Here is an 18,071-nt window from a genome sequence, read left to right on the forward strand (position 1 = left end):
CGTACGCAGGGAGGGGGGTTGGGGTTAACCCCCCCCCCCTTAGTTTTTTTATGTGTGTATTATGTGTGTGTTTTTTTAGCAAAACCCCCCCTTCGGTGAGAAAAAAAATTATGCCAATGGCTGACCTAAAAAAAGTGACCTTACCACCCCCCCCCCCCCCCCCCCCCCACTACGGAGCAAAATTTCTGGCTGGCTGAGTCGTTGCAATTTTTTGGGGACCAACAAAAAACACAAAAAAAGCCACCCCCCCCCCCCCCCCCACGCTTATTCAGCGGCTGGCTGAGTCGTTGCGAAATTTTTGGCCCGATTTCAAAATATTAACCCCCCCCCCCCCCCTTGAAAAAATCCTGCGTACGTCAATGTATATATATATATATATATATATAGAAAGGTGGAGAGAAAAAAGGAAAGAAGGAGAGAAGGGAGATATGATGGGAGACATTAACAAATAATGAGGCAAAAGGCAGAAGGACGGATGGGTCTTGATGCAAAATTCTGTAAAAATGATTGATGAAAAATATATGAATAAAAATGATAGGTCAAAGCATTATTGTGCAATGAAATATATAAAATATAATCTCGCCCAAAATAAGTTTGATATCTGGTTTCATAGCTTTTAAAACCAAGAAATTCACTACAATGCGGCAAACTGTTTTTAAAAGTAATATAAACTACATGTTTGTATTTACAAAATTAAATACATTTCAATTTGTGCTTTCAAACAATTGCTTTTTTCACACACACACAAGGTCGAAAATATAACTTCGGACAAAAATAAAATTCCAAAATACCCGTTAAATATGTGTTAGTCAGGATAAGTAATGATATATATTATAATGATGATAAACGACGAGTCAAAATACTAGCTGATAGTAACCTGACAAAATTAATAATAACGACTACGAAGTATGTACATCACTGATATAATGTTTTTCCCGGTAGAGGGCGACAAATATGTCAACCGCGGGAGCCAGAACCATGGCGAATTTGACGAATCACTAACACAATGAATAATAATTTCATTAGCCCATGATATATATGGATACCAATAATGCTCGACCAGCTATTTCACATGCATATTGAAGATTAACGATTTGTGTACTAAGTACACTCTCAAAAATGCGTGTTTTTTTTCCGGGGTTAATCCAAATCAACTATGTTCGTGGTCGATTTGACTGCATTCGGGGTCGAATTGACAACTGAACGAGTGGTTCTTTTTGATAAACGTGCAGGTGTTATACGATTATGTCACAATTCGACCACGGAAAAGGGTAGATTTCGCGGCTGTATGCGCATTGATATCCGTGGATCTACTGATAATGTAATTTTAATTTGCCTTTGCTTTTTATCTGATGAGTTTTTTTACTTCTTTGCATTCAGAATACTCGTAAAAAAATATAGAAATTGTTACTAACTTAGCAAACTTTCACAAATGTATCACGTGTGATTTATTACTACGAACTATTTTCGCGAATGATGCTATATGCGTCGTACGTCTTCCCGCGCGCAAAGAGTATAATTACACGCGATGATTGAGCTTTTTTGACCAAGTATTTTTAAGGTGTAGGGTCTTTCATGTTCAATAAGCATGGATAGGAAGGGGTAGCCTATTACTCAGCATGAACGAGTTCATAGCACTACAGACAATCCTGGTAAGAACTCCATGACCGTGGATTGCTGTTTTAGACAACAGCATCCATTCACCTATTTCATCCATCTTCCTTCCTATACTATGCATTTTCGAAAAATCCGGCGCAAAGAGTAATCCTTAGTGAATATATAATTATGTACCAGTACAAATACTCACACTTTTTCAGATCGATTCGGAAGGGGTAGGAGTTTGCCCCTCCACTCCCATACTGCAAGACCACCAACAAAATGGGCAGAACATCAAATTTGCATTAAAATACCGACAACCAACATTAACATGTATTTCAAGAATCCCCCTCTAAGGATATACCAAACAGGGGAAAAGGGTCTAATAATGCATTCATGTAATTGTCAAAATCAACAGTGATTCAAAAAGCCATGAAAGGGCACAGCCCATCTGATGAGTCTGTAGCAATGCCTTCTTCAGAAAGGACTGTCATTAGTGTTCTTCAGCGAGAACCATCTGCTCTTCGTTCACTCGTCTTTCTTCAGTTCCGCTTCCTTCGGCGCTTGTTGTGGCAGGGATGACACGTTTGCCGGTGGGGTCGGCTTATCAAGGTGCAGCTTCTTCGGCAGGCCTTTCAACTTCCCCATGAAGCCGTAGATGGCGTCCTCGTACTCGTCTCGGTGCTTGACCAGGTGGCCGACGTGCGGTGAGCTTTGCCAGCACTTGACGTAGAGATCGTTATCGAGATGCTTACGCCACTGATTGACGAGCTCGTCGTTCTCCTTGGCGGTGGCGATGTGGTCGTCGCGAGAGAAGAGGATGAGGGCCGGTGCCTTGACCGGTCGACCAGTAAAGATCTCGTTGACCTGTGGGTCAAAGAGTGAAATACCCTTTAATGATTAAAGATAAACTTTAGTACTGGTAATGCGATTGCATTGTGAAAGAAAAGGTGTGGAAAGGATCAGAAACAGTTGATCATGTAGCATGTAAGTATTGGTGTGCACTGCAAGGCTCTGGAGTCATCAAAATCATAATAAATTTGACCGAGTCTTGGTAAAGTAACAAGCACATACACAGAAAGCTATGTATGGGACAACACGCATGGTGTCGGGGTTGGTACTACCTTGATTCCTTGTCTTTCTATGCTCATTACTCAGCCAGTATACATTTTCTTCCAAAATTGTTTGGCACATGTCATTTATTTGTAATCTTGAACATTCAGTGTAAGTTTCGTTTGATTCTGTGAGAAATAATTTTCTTTTTTTTACCAGTACTCAACCTTCGCTTTAAGGCCATCGTACACCAAACAACTCACCTTTGACTTGAAACGAAATAATTGATATATGGTTCGGTTTCAAAGATCCAAACTGTCTCCGAGTCAGGTCCCGAATGGTGAAAGGCATCGTTTAACAATGTAAAATCGGAGATGCATGGCCCTACGTGTATCAGTGTCTGATATGATGTGAAATTGAAGCCCTAAAAAAATTGCGTTCAAAATGATAATGAAGTGCCCCCAAAAAGTAACTATCTTTGAATGACCGGTTTTACCATACTCATTTCCCCAAATAGAAATTTTGAAATTTTAGGGTTCCTGAATGGCCTAAAGGTTTGTAATTATCGCTGCAGCATGAGCTAAATCCAGAGTTTTGTTTCAGAATCTGTGACAAAGATACCCAATCATTTTAAAATCAATATCGAAGTTGCAATGTAGTGTTCATCTTCCTGTCTCCAAAAACGCAAACTCGGCGGCGCTTTTTTTTTTTTCCGTACCGCTAATGCGTCGCAGAGGTTATTTCGACGACTTGAATAGAGGCAACATTCGACACACAGGCGTTGTGCGCGGCCAGACTGAAAACGTGACAAGATCAGTGCGCGCGATTTAGTGTGTGTGTGCGTGTGTGTGTGTGAATTGGGTTTTTACAGACGTGTATCAATCAGATATGATTATTTACGTCTGGGGACCGACCTTTAAACGTCACCATCCGAAAGACGTGACTCAGTTTCGAACCTGCGTCCTCACCTGAATCAGTTTGTAACTTCCACTGTTAGCTGGATTACAGGCGCACGCCACAACGCCTGTGTGTCCGATGTTGCCTCTATTCAAGTCGTCGAAATAACCTCTGCGACGCATTAGCGGTACGGAAAAAAAAGCGCCCCCTGGTGTGCGTTTACTCAGATTACAAGGGTCACAATACCCGGCAATACAGTCATGTATCAATACTATCTATAACATTTTCACAGCGACTCACCGCGTACAAGTAACTGACCAAATAGAGGAAAAACAATGTACATGTATGATATCCACATAATTTGATAAACCAGAAAGAAATCGAGCGAACCAAACATATTAGAATTACGATAAATCCACGGTTAAAACAAGAGGTCCGCGGAGCCTACGCTCACCTGGGCCGATGTCAGTAGGGACCTCGCCATAAGGGACCTAGCCATAAGGGACCTCGCAATAAGGGACCTCGCAATAAGGGACCTCGCAATAAGGGACCTCGCCAAAAGGGACCTCGCAATAAGAGACCTCGCAATAAGGGACCTCGCAATAAGGGACCTCGCAATAAGGGACCTCGCCAAAAGGGACCTCGCAATGAGGGACCTCGCAATAAGGGACCTCGCAATAAGGGACCTCGCAATAAGGGACCTACATGTAGCTCCCATCCCCTTTGCATAAGAAACAGAATTTATTGGAACAGTAGGGAAATTTAAAGGTGCTACTCCCCTGTAGGGGCAGGTATTCCATTAAAAACAATTTTAGGTCTTCACATACAAAAATGATTCCTACAATGTTAAGGGGCATGTTCCCCGTATTCAAGAGGGCGTTCAAAATACGTACACGCTGGCGAACGGTGCTATAGCCGACTATTGACACCAACAGAATACGGCTCTTTCGCAGATGGCATGTTCCGATAACTACACTGGCGAGAACGTGCCCGTTTAAGCGATAATCCATACCAACATTTTGGTATGAAACCGTAGTTCTACTTCATGTTCTATTTCATGTTCTATCCGAATATGAAATAAAAATGAGGGCAACCAGGCTTTTGGAAAAAAATGGGTTAAATACCAGCCATGGGTTTTCAAGATGAAGAAGACAATGAGCAATTACTGCCAAAGAGAAACTTTAGGGAGAGGGTGCGCTGCCCCAGGTCCCCGTTGGGGGTACGAACCTCATTTGAACAAATTCAGATCTCCCTGGCCTAAGGATGATTCCTATCAAATTTGGATAAAAATCCGACCATGTGTTTTTGAGAAGATGAAAATGTAAAAAGTTTACGGACGGACGGACAAAAATCGATTGAAGAGGCCCGGCCTGCAAGCCAACATATCCTCGACCTGCTGCGGTTCGTACCCCCTTGATAATGCTATCCATTGTGTACTTGTTGATCAAATTTGGTTAAAATCCGGCCATGTGTTTTTGAGAAGATGAAAATGTAAAAAGTTTACGGACGCCGGACGGACAAAAATCGATTGAAGAGGCCCGGCCTGCAAGCACTGCCCTGCCGCGGTTCGTACCCACCTTGATAATGCTATCCATTGTGTACTTGTTGGTCACCCAGAAGTAGGTTTCTGCGACCCTCTTAATGAAGAGCTGTGTGAACGAGTTGGAGGACGCCTGTGAGTAGATCCCTTCGTAACTATCCCTCGACAAGACACAGCTATCCAGGATCTGACCGACGATTCGGTAACGGACCGAGGAGTACTTCTCGACAGCATCGACGAGGTCGAGCATCTCTGCGTAGACGTGACTGCTGACAGAGAAGGCGTGGACCAAGAGAGGGCGCTTGTCGCCGTCGGTGACATAGTCGAGGATCTCGCGGGCGATCTCCTTTGCGTTGGCCGGCCAAGCGATGTCAATTGGACGGGTCTTTACGACGAGGACGTCCATTCTAGATTGAGAGGGAGGGAGGGAGGCATTCAAATCAAACGCTAATCACAAGGGAATAGCCATTGGACAATTTGTCTGTCATGGGCATCCATTCGACAGTGGGACAATAGAACGAGACAACATATAAGCCTGACTGAACGTAATAGATAGATTGATAGATAATGAAATTTATTCCATTCATCATAAAAAAAAAAACATTTATATACAATAACATACAAAATCACAAAAGATATAGAGTCAAAATAAACATATATTACAAAAAAATGATAGTATAATATAATATACATCATAAAGGTGATCTGGACAAAATATAGAGAAAAGTGAGTATTTATTATGAGGAGACAGCTAGAAAGGAAAATACCTTATCGGTGTTGCCACCTACACAAAACTGAAAAATTGAAATTAGGATAAGAAGAGAGTATAACAAGACCAGGTTGAAGATTTATCGAATAAGCATAGTGTACAAGCTTATATACCCAACAGATTAACAAACAAAAAAACAAAAAAATTGTTTTTGTTTCTTACAAAGATTATCCGAAAATCAACTCAAGGGCGATTTGAAAAGCCTGTTATACATCTCCTAGGAATATGTTCCTATTACCAATACACGGACGTCCGTTTGAATGCCTTCAGAAATTATCTTTGTTATGGTAAATCAAATTGTCATAATCACTAGACTAAATCTGGGTAGATATTTCGTATCAACAGAAAAGGGGACTATGCTTTAACGAATGCAATTAGTAGCATCATGATCAAAACCTTGAAACGAAACCTTACCCTTTTCGGGTGTAGAGCTCCACGTATTTATTGACATGACGGGGTTTCGCGAGAAGCCAAGAAAACATGACAACCAAGGGTCGTTCTGACGGATGTCCGAAGGCTTCATCATCAAACGACGACGACGTACTTCCGAAGTCGACATCGGATTCGAAGAGGCTTTCGTCGTGCAGGAGTTCATCGTTGGTCTTGAGTTCAAGATTGTCTGAGATGACGGTGGTATTGAGCTCGATCAGGGAGAAGCTGTCGATGTCACCCAGTACATCGAAGACGTCAGACGATGACGACGAGAGACGAGCTCTTGGACCCTGTTCATCGAAAAAGTGGAACAAAATACGGATTATTTCTCTTTCCATAATAATAGTTTTTATATTACAGTTAGTGTACATAGCAGAGCACGGACACTATTATAACAAATATTCGCCAATAAATACACCGACGGACAAGCGAATGTCCTCCCCCAATAAACACATTTTAGGGGAGGGGGATGCAGCTGTCTCTTGCCCCAATACTTTTTCAACATCTAAATTTCGCAGGCAAGCTAAGCAAGCGAAAATATTATCATAGTGACATTATGAATTTGTGAACAACTAATTTTCAATTACACATCAAAAATAAGATACACAATCTAACTTATCATTTCATTGCCCGATTTTTTAATTCTGTTTGGTAGGGGGGGTGGTGGGGGGATTTTTAAAACTCTCGGTAAGAGATAGGGGAGCAGCCACCGAAACCCCCGCTTCCAATGCCCCCAATAATCCTTGTATCATCTTTAAAAATGCATGACACGACCGATCATTTACAACTGAATTAGTCCATGTTTTTTTCTCAAAATTCAAAAAAAAAAATGATTGGAATTAACAATCGTAACATACATTGACATAATATATATGTGAAAATGCGGGGCTTACTAAAAACATTATTTAGGGGAGGCGCGATAGCTCAGTCGGTAGAGCAGTGGTCTCGTAATCCGGTGACCCGGGTTCAAAACCAAGTCGATGCGCTAGTGCCCTTTGGTAAGGCATAAATCCTCATTACCAGGTCCCTCGGAGAGGACCTAAAGCCGTCGGCCGTCTGGTTGCTTACTTACAAGCATTTATGCTTTCTTAGCAGTCAGGTAAACTAATCACCATTCATTCATTCGTTCACTAAAAATTTATTTGAAAAATTTGAAAACAAGAAAGAAAGAAAAAGATTTTTTTTTTAATATGATAAGATATCAATTATGTTATCGTGGCATTTGATAACCTCTTCAAAATTGTAATTAATAACAAATTATAGTTGCAGGTAGCAGTGCTATCCGATTTCTAACACGCTCATGGGATAGTTCGTTCGGTTATGGAATATGGATACATCGAATCTGTAAACTAATCATGATAATTGAAAGATATATGCGGGGCTGGAAAGAAAGAAACAATAAACAATTTGCGATCTTGACATTTAAAAATCGTTTCTTTTTCGAAGGTAAATTTGAATCGTGAAGAATTTGTATACATTTGTAAAAATGTTTCTTTTAATTATAAAACCCTCCTAATCTACTACGACTACTACTACTACTACTACTACCACTACCACCACTACAGTTCGGATTTTTCGAGAAAAAAAATCAACAAAAATGTAATCAAATGCGTTTAATTTGTACATGCACTACACTTCAAAGGCTCAAAACGAGAGGAAATTAAATCATGATGATTTTCTTTATTTAAAACATATTCGTGGCTTACACCCAGTAAATAAGATCGATTGATCGATCTGTATTGAAAAATAAGTCATAAAAAATCTTGGAACCAGTGGGACTTGAACCTGCATCTACTACTTGCCGGGTAGCGACTCTACCACCAGGCCATCACTGGTCCATGGCACAGTCACGATGAACTAGAAACAAACCCAAACTTTCCTGATTCATTCTGACTTATTAATATCAATTAGTCCGCCATATGACAAAAACTTTTATAAATGTAATGCTTCCTGGGAGAAATTTCAATTATTTAAACATATTCGTGGCTTACACCCAGTAATTAAGATCGATTGATCGATCTGTATTGAAAAACAAATATGTTTAAATAATTGAAATTTCTCCAACGAAGCATTACATTTATAAAAAAAAAATGATGATTCTGTCATCTAACTGACTAAATGTCCTGAGATTGATTATTTTTTACTTTGATTTCAGAATACAAATATCAAATAACAAAAGAATTGAGGCAGCCAGCCGACAAAAAGGGAGGACGAGCGAACGAGAAACAAGGAATTAATTTTAAGATGTAGCTTAAACCTTATCAACACTAGTGTGGCTAGGAGGGATTAGACCACACAGCGAGGTCACTGACAGGTGGCTATCTCATCAACTCAGCTCTCAAATAACATAAGAAATAGAGGATCATGGGGGGACCAACAGGCACCGATTGGGGAAGTTTTCTATATAGAGGGAGCAAGTAGCTACAAGTAGGACAGTGGGTGTACGGTATCTATCAATTACACTAAACGTGTAACTGGAAAGGACCGACTTCCAATTGGATGTTTGCCATGTATACAGTGTAATACCCTAGACAGTAACTTCCGACTACTGTGCAGGAAATGTGAATTCATTGCCAATTCTCTAGACTTGCGTCCTGGCCAAGGTAATACGTGAATACTGAGAATGATAAATGCTGGAAATGTCGGAGTTCATATTTTACGTTCGCTAATAATTATCTGAATGCATTTGAAGAAAACATGTCCTCGCAGGCGCGTACGCAGAGGGTGGGGGTTAACCCCCCTCAAATTGTTTGTATGTGTGTGTTCTAGAGCTTTTGGAGGACCCTCCCCCCCCCCCCTCAATTTTTGTTTAAAGGGAAAGTCCACCCCAAAATAAGTTTGTTTTAATAGGAGTAGAAAAATGAGAGAAACAAGTCAGTGAAAGTTTGAGCAAATTCCGATTAAAAATAAGGAAGTTAGGATTTTTGAAGTTGTGATCAAACACAAATTGGCAACTCTATGACGTATCATGCGAGCTCAACTTCCATTTTGCTCAGTACTAAAAAAATCTAAAATTTTCATTTTCCCTCAAGAAAAATTTCAACCATACATGCACCCTAAATATAATAATTGCAAATATGTTTCTATACTCCCCCTGCAAGGAACAAATATATATTCCGTCATCAATAACGAAGAAAACATGTTTTTATGGAATATTATGCACAAAGCAAATGAAGGAGAGCTCGTATAATAAGTCACGGAGTTGCCAATTTGTATTTGATTGATCACAACTTCAATAATTCATAACTTTCTTATTTTCGTTCAGAATTTGCTCAAACTTTCACTCACCTGATTTTCTTATTATTCTGCCTCTATCGAAACAAACTTATTTTGGGGGTGGACTTTCCCTTTAAATACATTTTTGATGTTGTGCTAAAGCGTAACAAAAAAGTGTCCTTACTGAACGAAATATCGGTCGGCATAATTTTCCAATTTCCGGGATAAACAAATTAAATCAAAAATGCGCTCTTAGTGTTGATGAAAATAATTATCATACCAGTCGGCATAATTCAAATAAATATTTGTCAATACATCAGACATAATAACCGCTCAACGTTTTCAGTTTCATGTATGAAAACCAACTTGTATAATTTTTTTTTTTTTTTTTTAAGTCATGGCCCAAGGTCTGTTGTCTTACAAGGCAGTATAGCATGTCACTAGGAAGTATCGTGGTATAGTGGTTCCTTCACTTGAAACACAATACAAGGGTTGATGGTTCGAATCTCAGCCCGTCACTAAATGTCCTTTGGCAAGTCGTTCACCCACATTCGCAACTCTCTACCTAGTTGTAAATGGGTACCTGGCGATTGATGGGGTACTTTTAATAATTACAGGGCCCACAGGAAGATTATAAGTAACACTGGGTAAATAAAACCTAATTAATATAATCAAATTATCTAGTCCGGTATGTTATGCAAAGAATATTCCATGTGTATAATCTTGGTATTTGAACGCAGTGTACTGTAGCAATTATTTACTAGGAATTATGAGAAAGCGTTTCAATCAATTTGAATCATTAGTATACATTGTACACGTGTATTATGTCTACCGAATCGGTATAGAAGGAACGCCTTCCTACTGTGACGTCCCATGTCTGGTCGTTACGTAATGACGACATAAGTACCGAGCCTGTTACCATAACAGCAAATTGTCCAAGAAATGGACTTAAGCGGCATCTACTTGATTTTGATCTCATTTAAATTAGGAAATTCCTTTCAAAGAACACTAATTGACAAATATACAAAACGATTCGAATTACATATTCGTAGACTCATCTCGTCTAGACATCGTGATACAAATCACAAACAGTTTAAATGGTTTACTTTAAAGCTTATCACTACTAGTTTACAGGAGGGATTAGACCGCCCTGCAAGGTCACTGGACAGCTAGGTAGTTATCTCATCAACTCAGCTCTCAGTTAACATAAGAAAAAGAGGTTCATGGGGGACAGGTGATCACCGATTAGGCATTGTTTAATATAGAGAGGGCGCAAGTAGCTACAAGTAGTGCAGTGGGCCTTTAAATGTCATGAATAGAAATGAAAGTAATGTCGATTATGACCTTATGCAACAGGCCTGAGTAGAGATATGAGCATTAGGAGGTTGATAATGAGACGGCACGCGCTAGACACGTGGGGCAGGATGGATGGGACGGGACATTCCAACCCTATACATCATCTATGTAGATTTCACAGCGTGGAATTTACATGCATTCTCCACTCACACGCTCACAACTCGTGTCTTGATCTATCCAAGGAGTTACTACACTTGATCTATCGCAGCAGCATTACCAGGGGGTGTTTCACAAAGATCCTAAGTCGAACTTAACTCTAAGTTTGACTTGAAAATTATGGAGAGCCATTTGTAGCCTTAAATATATTAAAAAGCAGAAATTCAAGTTTGTTAGACTTTTCAGAAATTCCACATCAAGAACATGAAATCTGACACTCCTTGATTCCAGCGTGGAATCGTTCAGAAAAAATTAATCATGTAGGCTGTATAGCATACACATTGTAAATATTGGTGTGTACTGCAAGGTTTCATGGAGTGATCAAAATGATAAGAAATTTGGCCCAGTCTTCGTAAAGTTACGAGCACTGTACACAGAAAGATGTATATGGGACTACACAAGTATGTGGCATAAAAATCGGGGCTCATTTTTAAGCTCTTGTCATATAATATGAAGGCATTTGAAGAGCAAGGCTTCTCAGGGGAAAACAAATTCTCTGATGTTCCTCCACTCTTGAATTATAACAATGATAACACTCACAAATTATCTCTCGCCTTTCCCTGGAACTCAATATTCTCTTTAAAAAAAAAAAGAGCCCCTATACAGCCCCCCCCCCCTCCCCCTCCCTTAGTAATCCTCTACTTCATTCTGTCCCTTTCTCTACCCATGGACTTAAAGGGAGTGTACCATGGCAAATACTGGTTAACGCCATCTACGTCTTGTTTAGGACAACTGCACGTAAATGAATGAACTTGATTAACTGGGTCAGCGCGCTAGCGTTCGCGAAACAGACTGAAGTGCTCCTCATGCTTCGGTTTCGCGTATGTTGCACGCACGTGAATGCTGTGGTCGCGTTGTCCTTAGTCGTATTAAAGATAAACTCCAGGGGGGTGTTTCACAAAGATCCTAAGTAGAACTTAACTCTAAGTTGGACTTAAAAATTATGGACAGCCATTGGAGTCTTAAAATGAAATATATTCAAAAGCAGAAATTCAAGTATTTTATACTTTTTATAAATTCCACATCCAGAACATGAAATCTCCTTGAGAATAGAAAATATGAATGATTTGAATAAACAATTAATGCCTTTCACAATAACTTTTACAAAATATTTTCAAAGATGCTAATGGCTTTCCATAATTTTTAAGTCCAACTTAGAGATAAGTTCAACTTAAGATCTTTGTGAAACACCCCCCAGTACTGGTAAAAAAAAGAAAATTAATTCTCACAGAATCAAACGAAACTTACACTGAATGTTCAAGATTACAAATAAATGACATGTGCCGAACAATTTTGGAAGAAAATGTATACTGGCTGAGTAATGAGCATAGAAAGACAAGGAAATCAAGGTAGAACTAGCCCCGACACCACGTGTGTTGTCCCATATATAGCTTTCTATGTGAGTGCTTGTTACTATACCAAGACTCGGTCAAATTTATTATGATTTTGATGACGCCAGAACCTTGCAGTGCGCACCAATACTTACATGCTACATGATTAACTGTTTCTGATCCTTTCACCCCTTTTCTTTCACAATGCAATCGCATTACCAGTACTAAAGTTTATCTTTAAACCCGATTGGCCCCGAGTAGGGCCACAGGAAAGACACATAGTCTCGTCATGACACACTCCCTTTAAGGTCCATGTTCTATCCCCTCGTTCCTTCGAACTCATCAGCCTTTACTGTCCATACTCGATATATGGATGGTTTTACATTCCTACTCAAGGTCTAACTCCAGGGGGGGGGGGGGGGGGGGGGGGGGACTCAGATTTGGTTTTGACGGGGTTGTGCCGCTGAAGCCTCGAAACCCCTACCCATTTTTAAGGGTCATTTTGGCGGATTTTTTTTCGAAGTAAAGCCCATTTTTCAAAATCTTCGGATGTCTGCATGGCAAAAGACCGTGAAAATGTTCAAAACTTCTATAAAGCGGACCCTATTTAGGGGTATTTTTGTTAAAAATAGGACCCAGGTTTAGGGATTTTTGTGCGAAAAAAGCTACCCATTAGAGCGGCACACCCACGTAGGTCTTAATATGTGAGGAACCCCCCCCCCCCCCCCCCCCCTTCATCCTTTATAATCTTTAACAATAGAGCAAAACCAATCCCACGGCTCTATTGTCATGATTCGTCGCAGCCATGAACTAAATCCTTCCACATTTTTCTTCATGACATTGTATGCGTAGAATAGATAGGATTCTGCAGTCAGTAACAGGAGTGATATATTTCCAAAATTCCAAAGTTAAACTGGCGCAAAAAGTCCGTTTTTATTGATAAGCGTATTCAATTAAATTTATTTGGCATATAAGCCAGAGGGTGTTTCATTAAAGCTGTTCGTAAAGTTACGCATGACTTTACGAATGACTTGAATATGAAGTGCCAGATAGGATGCCCAAAGTTTTTCCAAAGTTTTAAACAAAGTGTGACTATATTTCCAATAACCTCAATCAAATTATATCAAAATATATACTTTGCATTAACAAATATTGTTATAATAAAAATGTTAATCTACATCTGCACAGTTCAACTTAAGTTGATGCAGTTAAAAATGACTGAGCATCCCATTTGGCTTTTCATATATAAGTCATTCGTAAAGTAATGCGTAATTTTACGAACAGCTTTAAAGGCCCACTGCACTACTGGTAGCTACTTGCGCCCTCTATATAACAAACAATGCCTAATCGGTGACCATTGGTCCCATGATCCTCTTTTTCTTATGTTAACTGAGAGCTGAGTTGATGAGATAACCACCTGTCCAGTGACCTTGCAGAGCGGTCTAATCCCTCCTGTAAACTACGGCAGATAAGCTTTAAGCATGGAGATATAAGTAGAGATATCTCCATGCCTTAAGACACACCCTCCAGGACCTATAAGAAGCAACTTGCGCCTGTAATATAAATGAGATCCCCTATCAAGTTAACCACAATAATAAACTCAATAACAAAATAAATAAAACTTACAAGGTACATATGTATTGTGTCTAAAAAACAACACAGATTACAATTCATGTATTGTTATGATCATTGTTAACCATTTAGGATGTAATGAATAAAGTAACGTACGTGAACTGTATTTGACGATATCAATCAAAGACAATCCAAACTGAAAATTCAATAAGCTGTTTGTTTGAATCATTACTGCATTGTACTTAAGTATTTTATTTGCATTCAAATAATCAAAGAATGCCCATCTACATACAAACAAAATAGGCATGCCGTTCTTAGATTGCGTTCACAATATATACAAACCACGATGATATATTGTTCCATAAAACTTTGACAGTAATCACTTTAAATCAAACTGGTTTTATAAACAAAAATTGTGCAACAAAAATTGTGCAACATAATTTGGCTTGGGAAAAGCAAAACAACGTGAATTTAAGCAAAGCTTACAGTACACGCATTCGGTTGATTATGACATGCATTAATTCAGTAAATGTAATTTATTGCAAGGTTGAAAAACAATAATTAGCTGGGCGGTGAAATTTCTTTCCGACTAATTATTCAATAACCTGTTATTCATGAATAAACTACAGTACTAGGAATCCAGTCTGCATGCGTTACCTGTTGCTATGTCGGACAAGCTTCGGGCAAGCTTTCAGGCTGTCAAGAACAACCTTTGTTACAGATTACTTCATTCACCTGTTAGTGTTACGAATAATTGTATTTCAATAGTCAGAACGCGAATAGGACAAGCCAGAATGTTTGTCCTACCTAGCAACAATTAATGATGCAATTTGCATTCTGACAATTGAAATACAATTATTCGTAACAGTTGAATGAAATAATTTGTAACGAAGCACTTATAAAATTTGTGCATTGCGAAAATGGTTTATTGGGACTTCTCTGTGTTTAAAAGAGCAGCGGATATAGTACGGAAGCCCATTAGTGCCACCATGTGAATTAGTATTTAAGGTGAATTATCTGGCGGCCGCAACTTAATTACAGGAGCGGAACATAACCCCCTGGGCAATTATCCCCGGGAAATACCCCCCCCCCCCCCCGCCCCCGAGAACAACCACCCATCAGGACAATTACACCCAAAGACAATTATCCTCGAGGACAATTATTCCCCCTCACAAGAACATTTACAAGATACAAGATATTTCATTTGGTCTTTGCAAACAAGTTACATAGAAATTTGGTTTCCACTAGCGTTACAGTAATATTCAAGAAAATACATAATTACAAGAAATAAATACATCACGTTTATAGAAATAGAGAAATAAGGAACAAATACGGGCATTGGTACTTCAAATCATGGGTTTCATGAGTTCACCCCCCCCCCCCTCGAAATGTATTAAAACCACCTAATTATCAGGGTGGACTACCCTTTAAAGAACAGGGGGCACTGGGGGGGGGGGGGGGGGTGGGGGTAAGTTTCAGGGGATGGGTGTGTATTTTCAACGGGGGTGATTGACCTACGGGGTAAGTTTCAGGGGTGGGAGTGAGAGTGATTGTCTTAGGGGGGTAATTTTCCGGGGGTAATTGTCCTCGGGGGTGGTTGTCCTTTTTTTTTGGGGGGGGGGGAGATTTCCGATAACTAAGTGGGGGCCGTCAGATAATTCCTCTGAAATTTTAATTCACATGGTGGCACTAAATAATGGGCTTCCGTATACAAGTGCTTTCTCAACCCAATACACCCCGACGAGACCAACAGTGGCCGACAATATTTCTATGGTTTCAGCAGGGATTACTAGTAGTTTCAGTTCATACTTCATAGGCCAAGCTCAATAGTCATGGGCACCCATACCAAGCTTCTTACAAACAGCTGCTTTAAGTATAACGGGGTCACGACCTCATCCTCAGCTGGAAGTACAGATCGCAATCGCACTAAAAAAAATGATCAGCAATAACCATAATGGAATGGCCATGCAACGATGTAAACAATAGCAAATCTAATACATGTGCTTGTCAGAGTATGCAAATAGAAATATTTGTTAGTTTTGTGTTTTCTTTTTCTTCTGACGGTCGAAGCTATGGGGCATGTTCTTATACACATCGTTGAACATATTTTAAAGTTCAGACAATGAGACGAATAACGTTTTTCGAATTTCTATTCCATCCAAAGAAGTATTCTTACATAATTTTTTTTAAATTTACTTCGAGCGTGCAAAACCTAAATATTGTAAATTTGCAATATGCTTGTTGATAATAATAATCATGGTTTATCTTGACGGGAAAAGCCGAGGCACAATCTCGCTTTATCTCTCTCTCTCTCTCTCTCTCGCTCTCTCTCTCTCTCTCTATCTCTTTCTGTTTTTCTTTGAATATTTTTTTTCTTTCTTTCTCTCCCTCTCGTTTTCTCCCCCCCCCCCCCTCTCTCTCTCTTTCTCTCTTTCTCTCACACACACTCTCATTCTCACTTTTGACTCTTCATCACTCCTTCTGTCCCAATTATGTCATTAATAAATAACGAAAACAGAAGTATTACAACAAGCTAAGGCAATATACTCACGGTATGTCCATACAGCGTTGCAGTTCCTTTGCAGTACAAATCGTACAAAATCAGTCCAAGAACAGCTGCAGTAACAACCGTGTACGTATTCCACTCGAAGAATGGAAGAAAGACATCACCTGCCGAGTCGAACATGATGCTGGGATAAAATGTCACTTTCCAGCTCTCAGAATAGGTCAGAAATGTCAACCTTACGAAAATTAGACAGCTAACTGTCCAATTATTCAGAATTTGTTGGAGTTATTAGATAAAATGGGCCCGAAGAGTCGTACATCAGCAAAACATGCTTTGTTTTGATGCTGGAATTTCACTGCTCAGTGTCTGCGCTGCGGAATTGAGATGTGTGTATTATGAAGCAATGCACAACGCCCATTCCTGCACACAATATCCGCGACAATGGCGCAATGCACGTTGATTTGTTATTGTTAGCAGCTGATGAAGGCAAGTTCAAACGTTGCCAATTTGCTCGGACTGAGAGCACTGTAGAGATTCGCGCATTATATATTAACCCATTTGTAATGGTGAAACAATAATGGATTTCGTGAGTCATTAAAAATTGTATTGTTCTTCGATTACTTTAGTTCGGGTCAACCATTGACCCGGTTATAAAGTGCACTCGTCTGCACAATTCTTTGGGCAGAATGGAATGCCATGGAAAGTGCTAAGTTTATTAATTGTTTTTCAGGATATTTTGAAGTGCATCACTGCAATTTGATGAGAAAATGTAGCCTATTTGTTAAAGACGCATGTACTCAATACACGTAATGCAGTATGCAATTTCCATTCTGATTATTGAACCTTTCCCTGATATTTTCATTATTTTCCTTTACCACAGTTTTCAAGCGATGTGATTTCTTGTCCATATTCTTTGTTAATGTTAATGGTTCTGCTCCATACAATATAACAAACCAGACATATTATGATATGATTATGATATGAAAATAAGGTGGCAGTTTATAAGTCTCATTCTAAGTTCAACTTTAATTTTTGCTGTAAATATAAGATTCTTACACATCAGTCACATGTATTCTTTCTAAATTCTAGCAATTATTTCAGGAGATTAGGATGTCTTTTAATGTGCCCAAGGTATTTCGCCTTTGACTGTCATTGGCCTGCCATCGAAAAAGTGTACGCCTTGATAACTTTGTGAAGGCTTCAGTGTCACTGTTAAATTATAAACTGCAATGTAGGAATGGTTGAGTGTTGGAAAAAATAACAAAAGGAAGTTCGCCAAGTACATCTCTAAAATGCCGAACTTGACGCTTTTTACATTCTACAGGAAGTTCACGAGGAAACGAAAGTTCAAGTCATATAAGGCTAAACAAACACTCACGGTGGCCTGAAAGATAGGCGAAGTGGATTAACACATAGGAGTAAACTACGCAAAAGGATTGAGTGAGAGGTAGTGAGAGATAGAGAGAGGGGTGAGAGACACTATGAATATGGCGAACAAAGAAAGCGGACAAAATATACAGTTCCTCAGGTAGACAAAGGAACACCCCTTCACTGCTATTATGTAAAAATGTGTAGAATAGGTGAATATGCATGTGACACCTGTTCCACACATTTTTACATAAAAGCAGTGAAGGGATGTTCCTTTGT

The 18,071-nt window shown here is 39.5% G+C and overlaps 1 protein-coding gene across 1 annotated transcript; it reads right to left on the bottom strand.

The window, feature by feature from the left end:
* Positions 1 to 652: 652 nt before the first annotated feature.
* Positions 653 to 16,915, bottom strand: LOC755141. Its single transcript, XM_030989222.1, has 4 exons — positions 16,470 to 16,915; positions 6,270 to 6,577; positions 5,124 to 5,493; positions 653 to 2,463 (listed from the first exon to the last, which is right to left on the bottom strand). The coding sequence occupies exons 1-4, from the start codon at positions 16,602 to 16,604 to the stop codon at positions 2,125 to 2,127; spliced, it is 1,152 nt and encodes a 383-aa protein (XP_030845082.1). The 5' UTR covers positions 16,605 to 16,915; the 3' UTR covers positions 653 to 2,124.
* Positions 16,916 to 18,071: the final 1,156 nt, after the last annotated feature.

This window comes from Strongylocentrotus purpuratus, unplaced genomic scaffold (assembly GCF_000002235.5).
Source record: "Strongylocentrotus purpuratus isolate Spur 01 unplaced genomic scaffold, Spur_5.0 spur5_scaffold_18, whole genome shotgun sequence".
NCBI classification, from domain to species: Eukaryota; Metazoa; Echinodermata; class Echinoidea; order Camarodonta; family Strongylocentrotidae; genus Strongylocentrotus; species Strongylocentrotus purpuratus.

Bases quoted from the DNA above. Each gene is read 5' to 3' on its own strand.
- LOC755141 (XM_030989222.1), bottom strand. From the start codon at position 16,604: ATGTTCGACTCGGCAGGTGATGTCTTTCTTCCATTCTTCGAGTGGAAT. The intron at 6,578-16,469 runs GTGAGTATATTG...TTCGATGAACAG, and splicing joins CAACGCTGTATGGACATACC to GGTCCAAGAGCTCGTCTCTC. The intron at 2,464-5,123 runs GTGGGTACGAAC...TTTGACCCACAG, and splicing joins CAATGGATAGCATTATCAAG to GTCAACGAGATCTTTACTGG.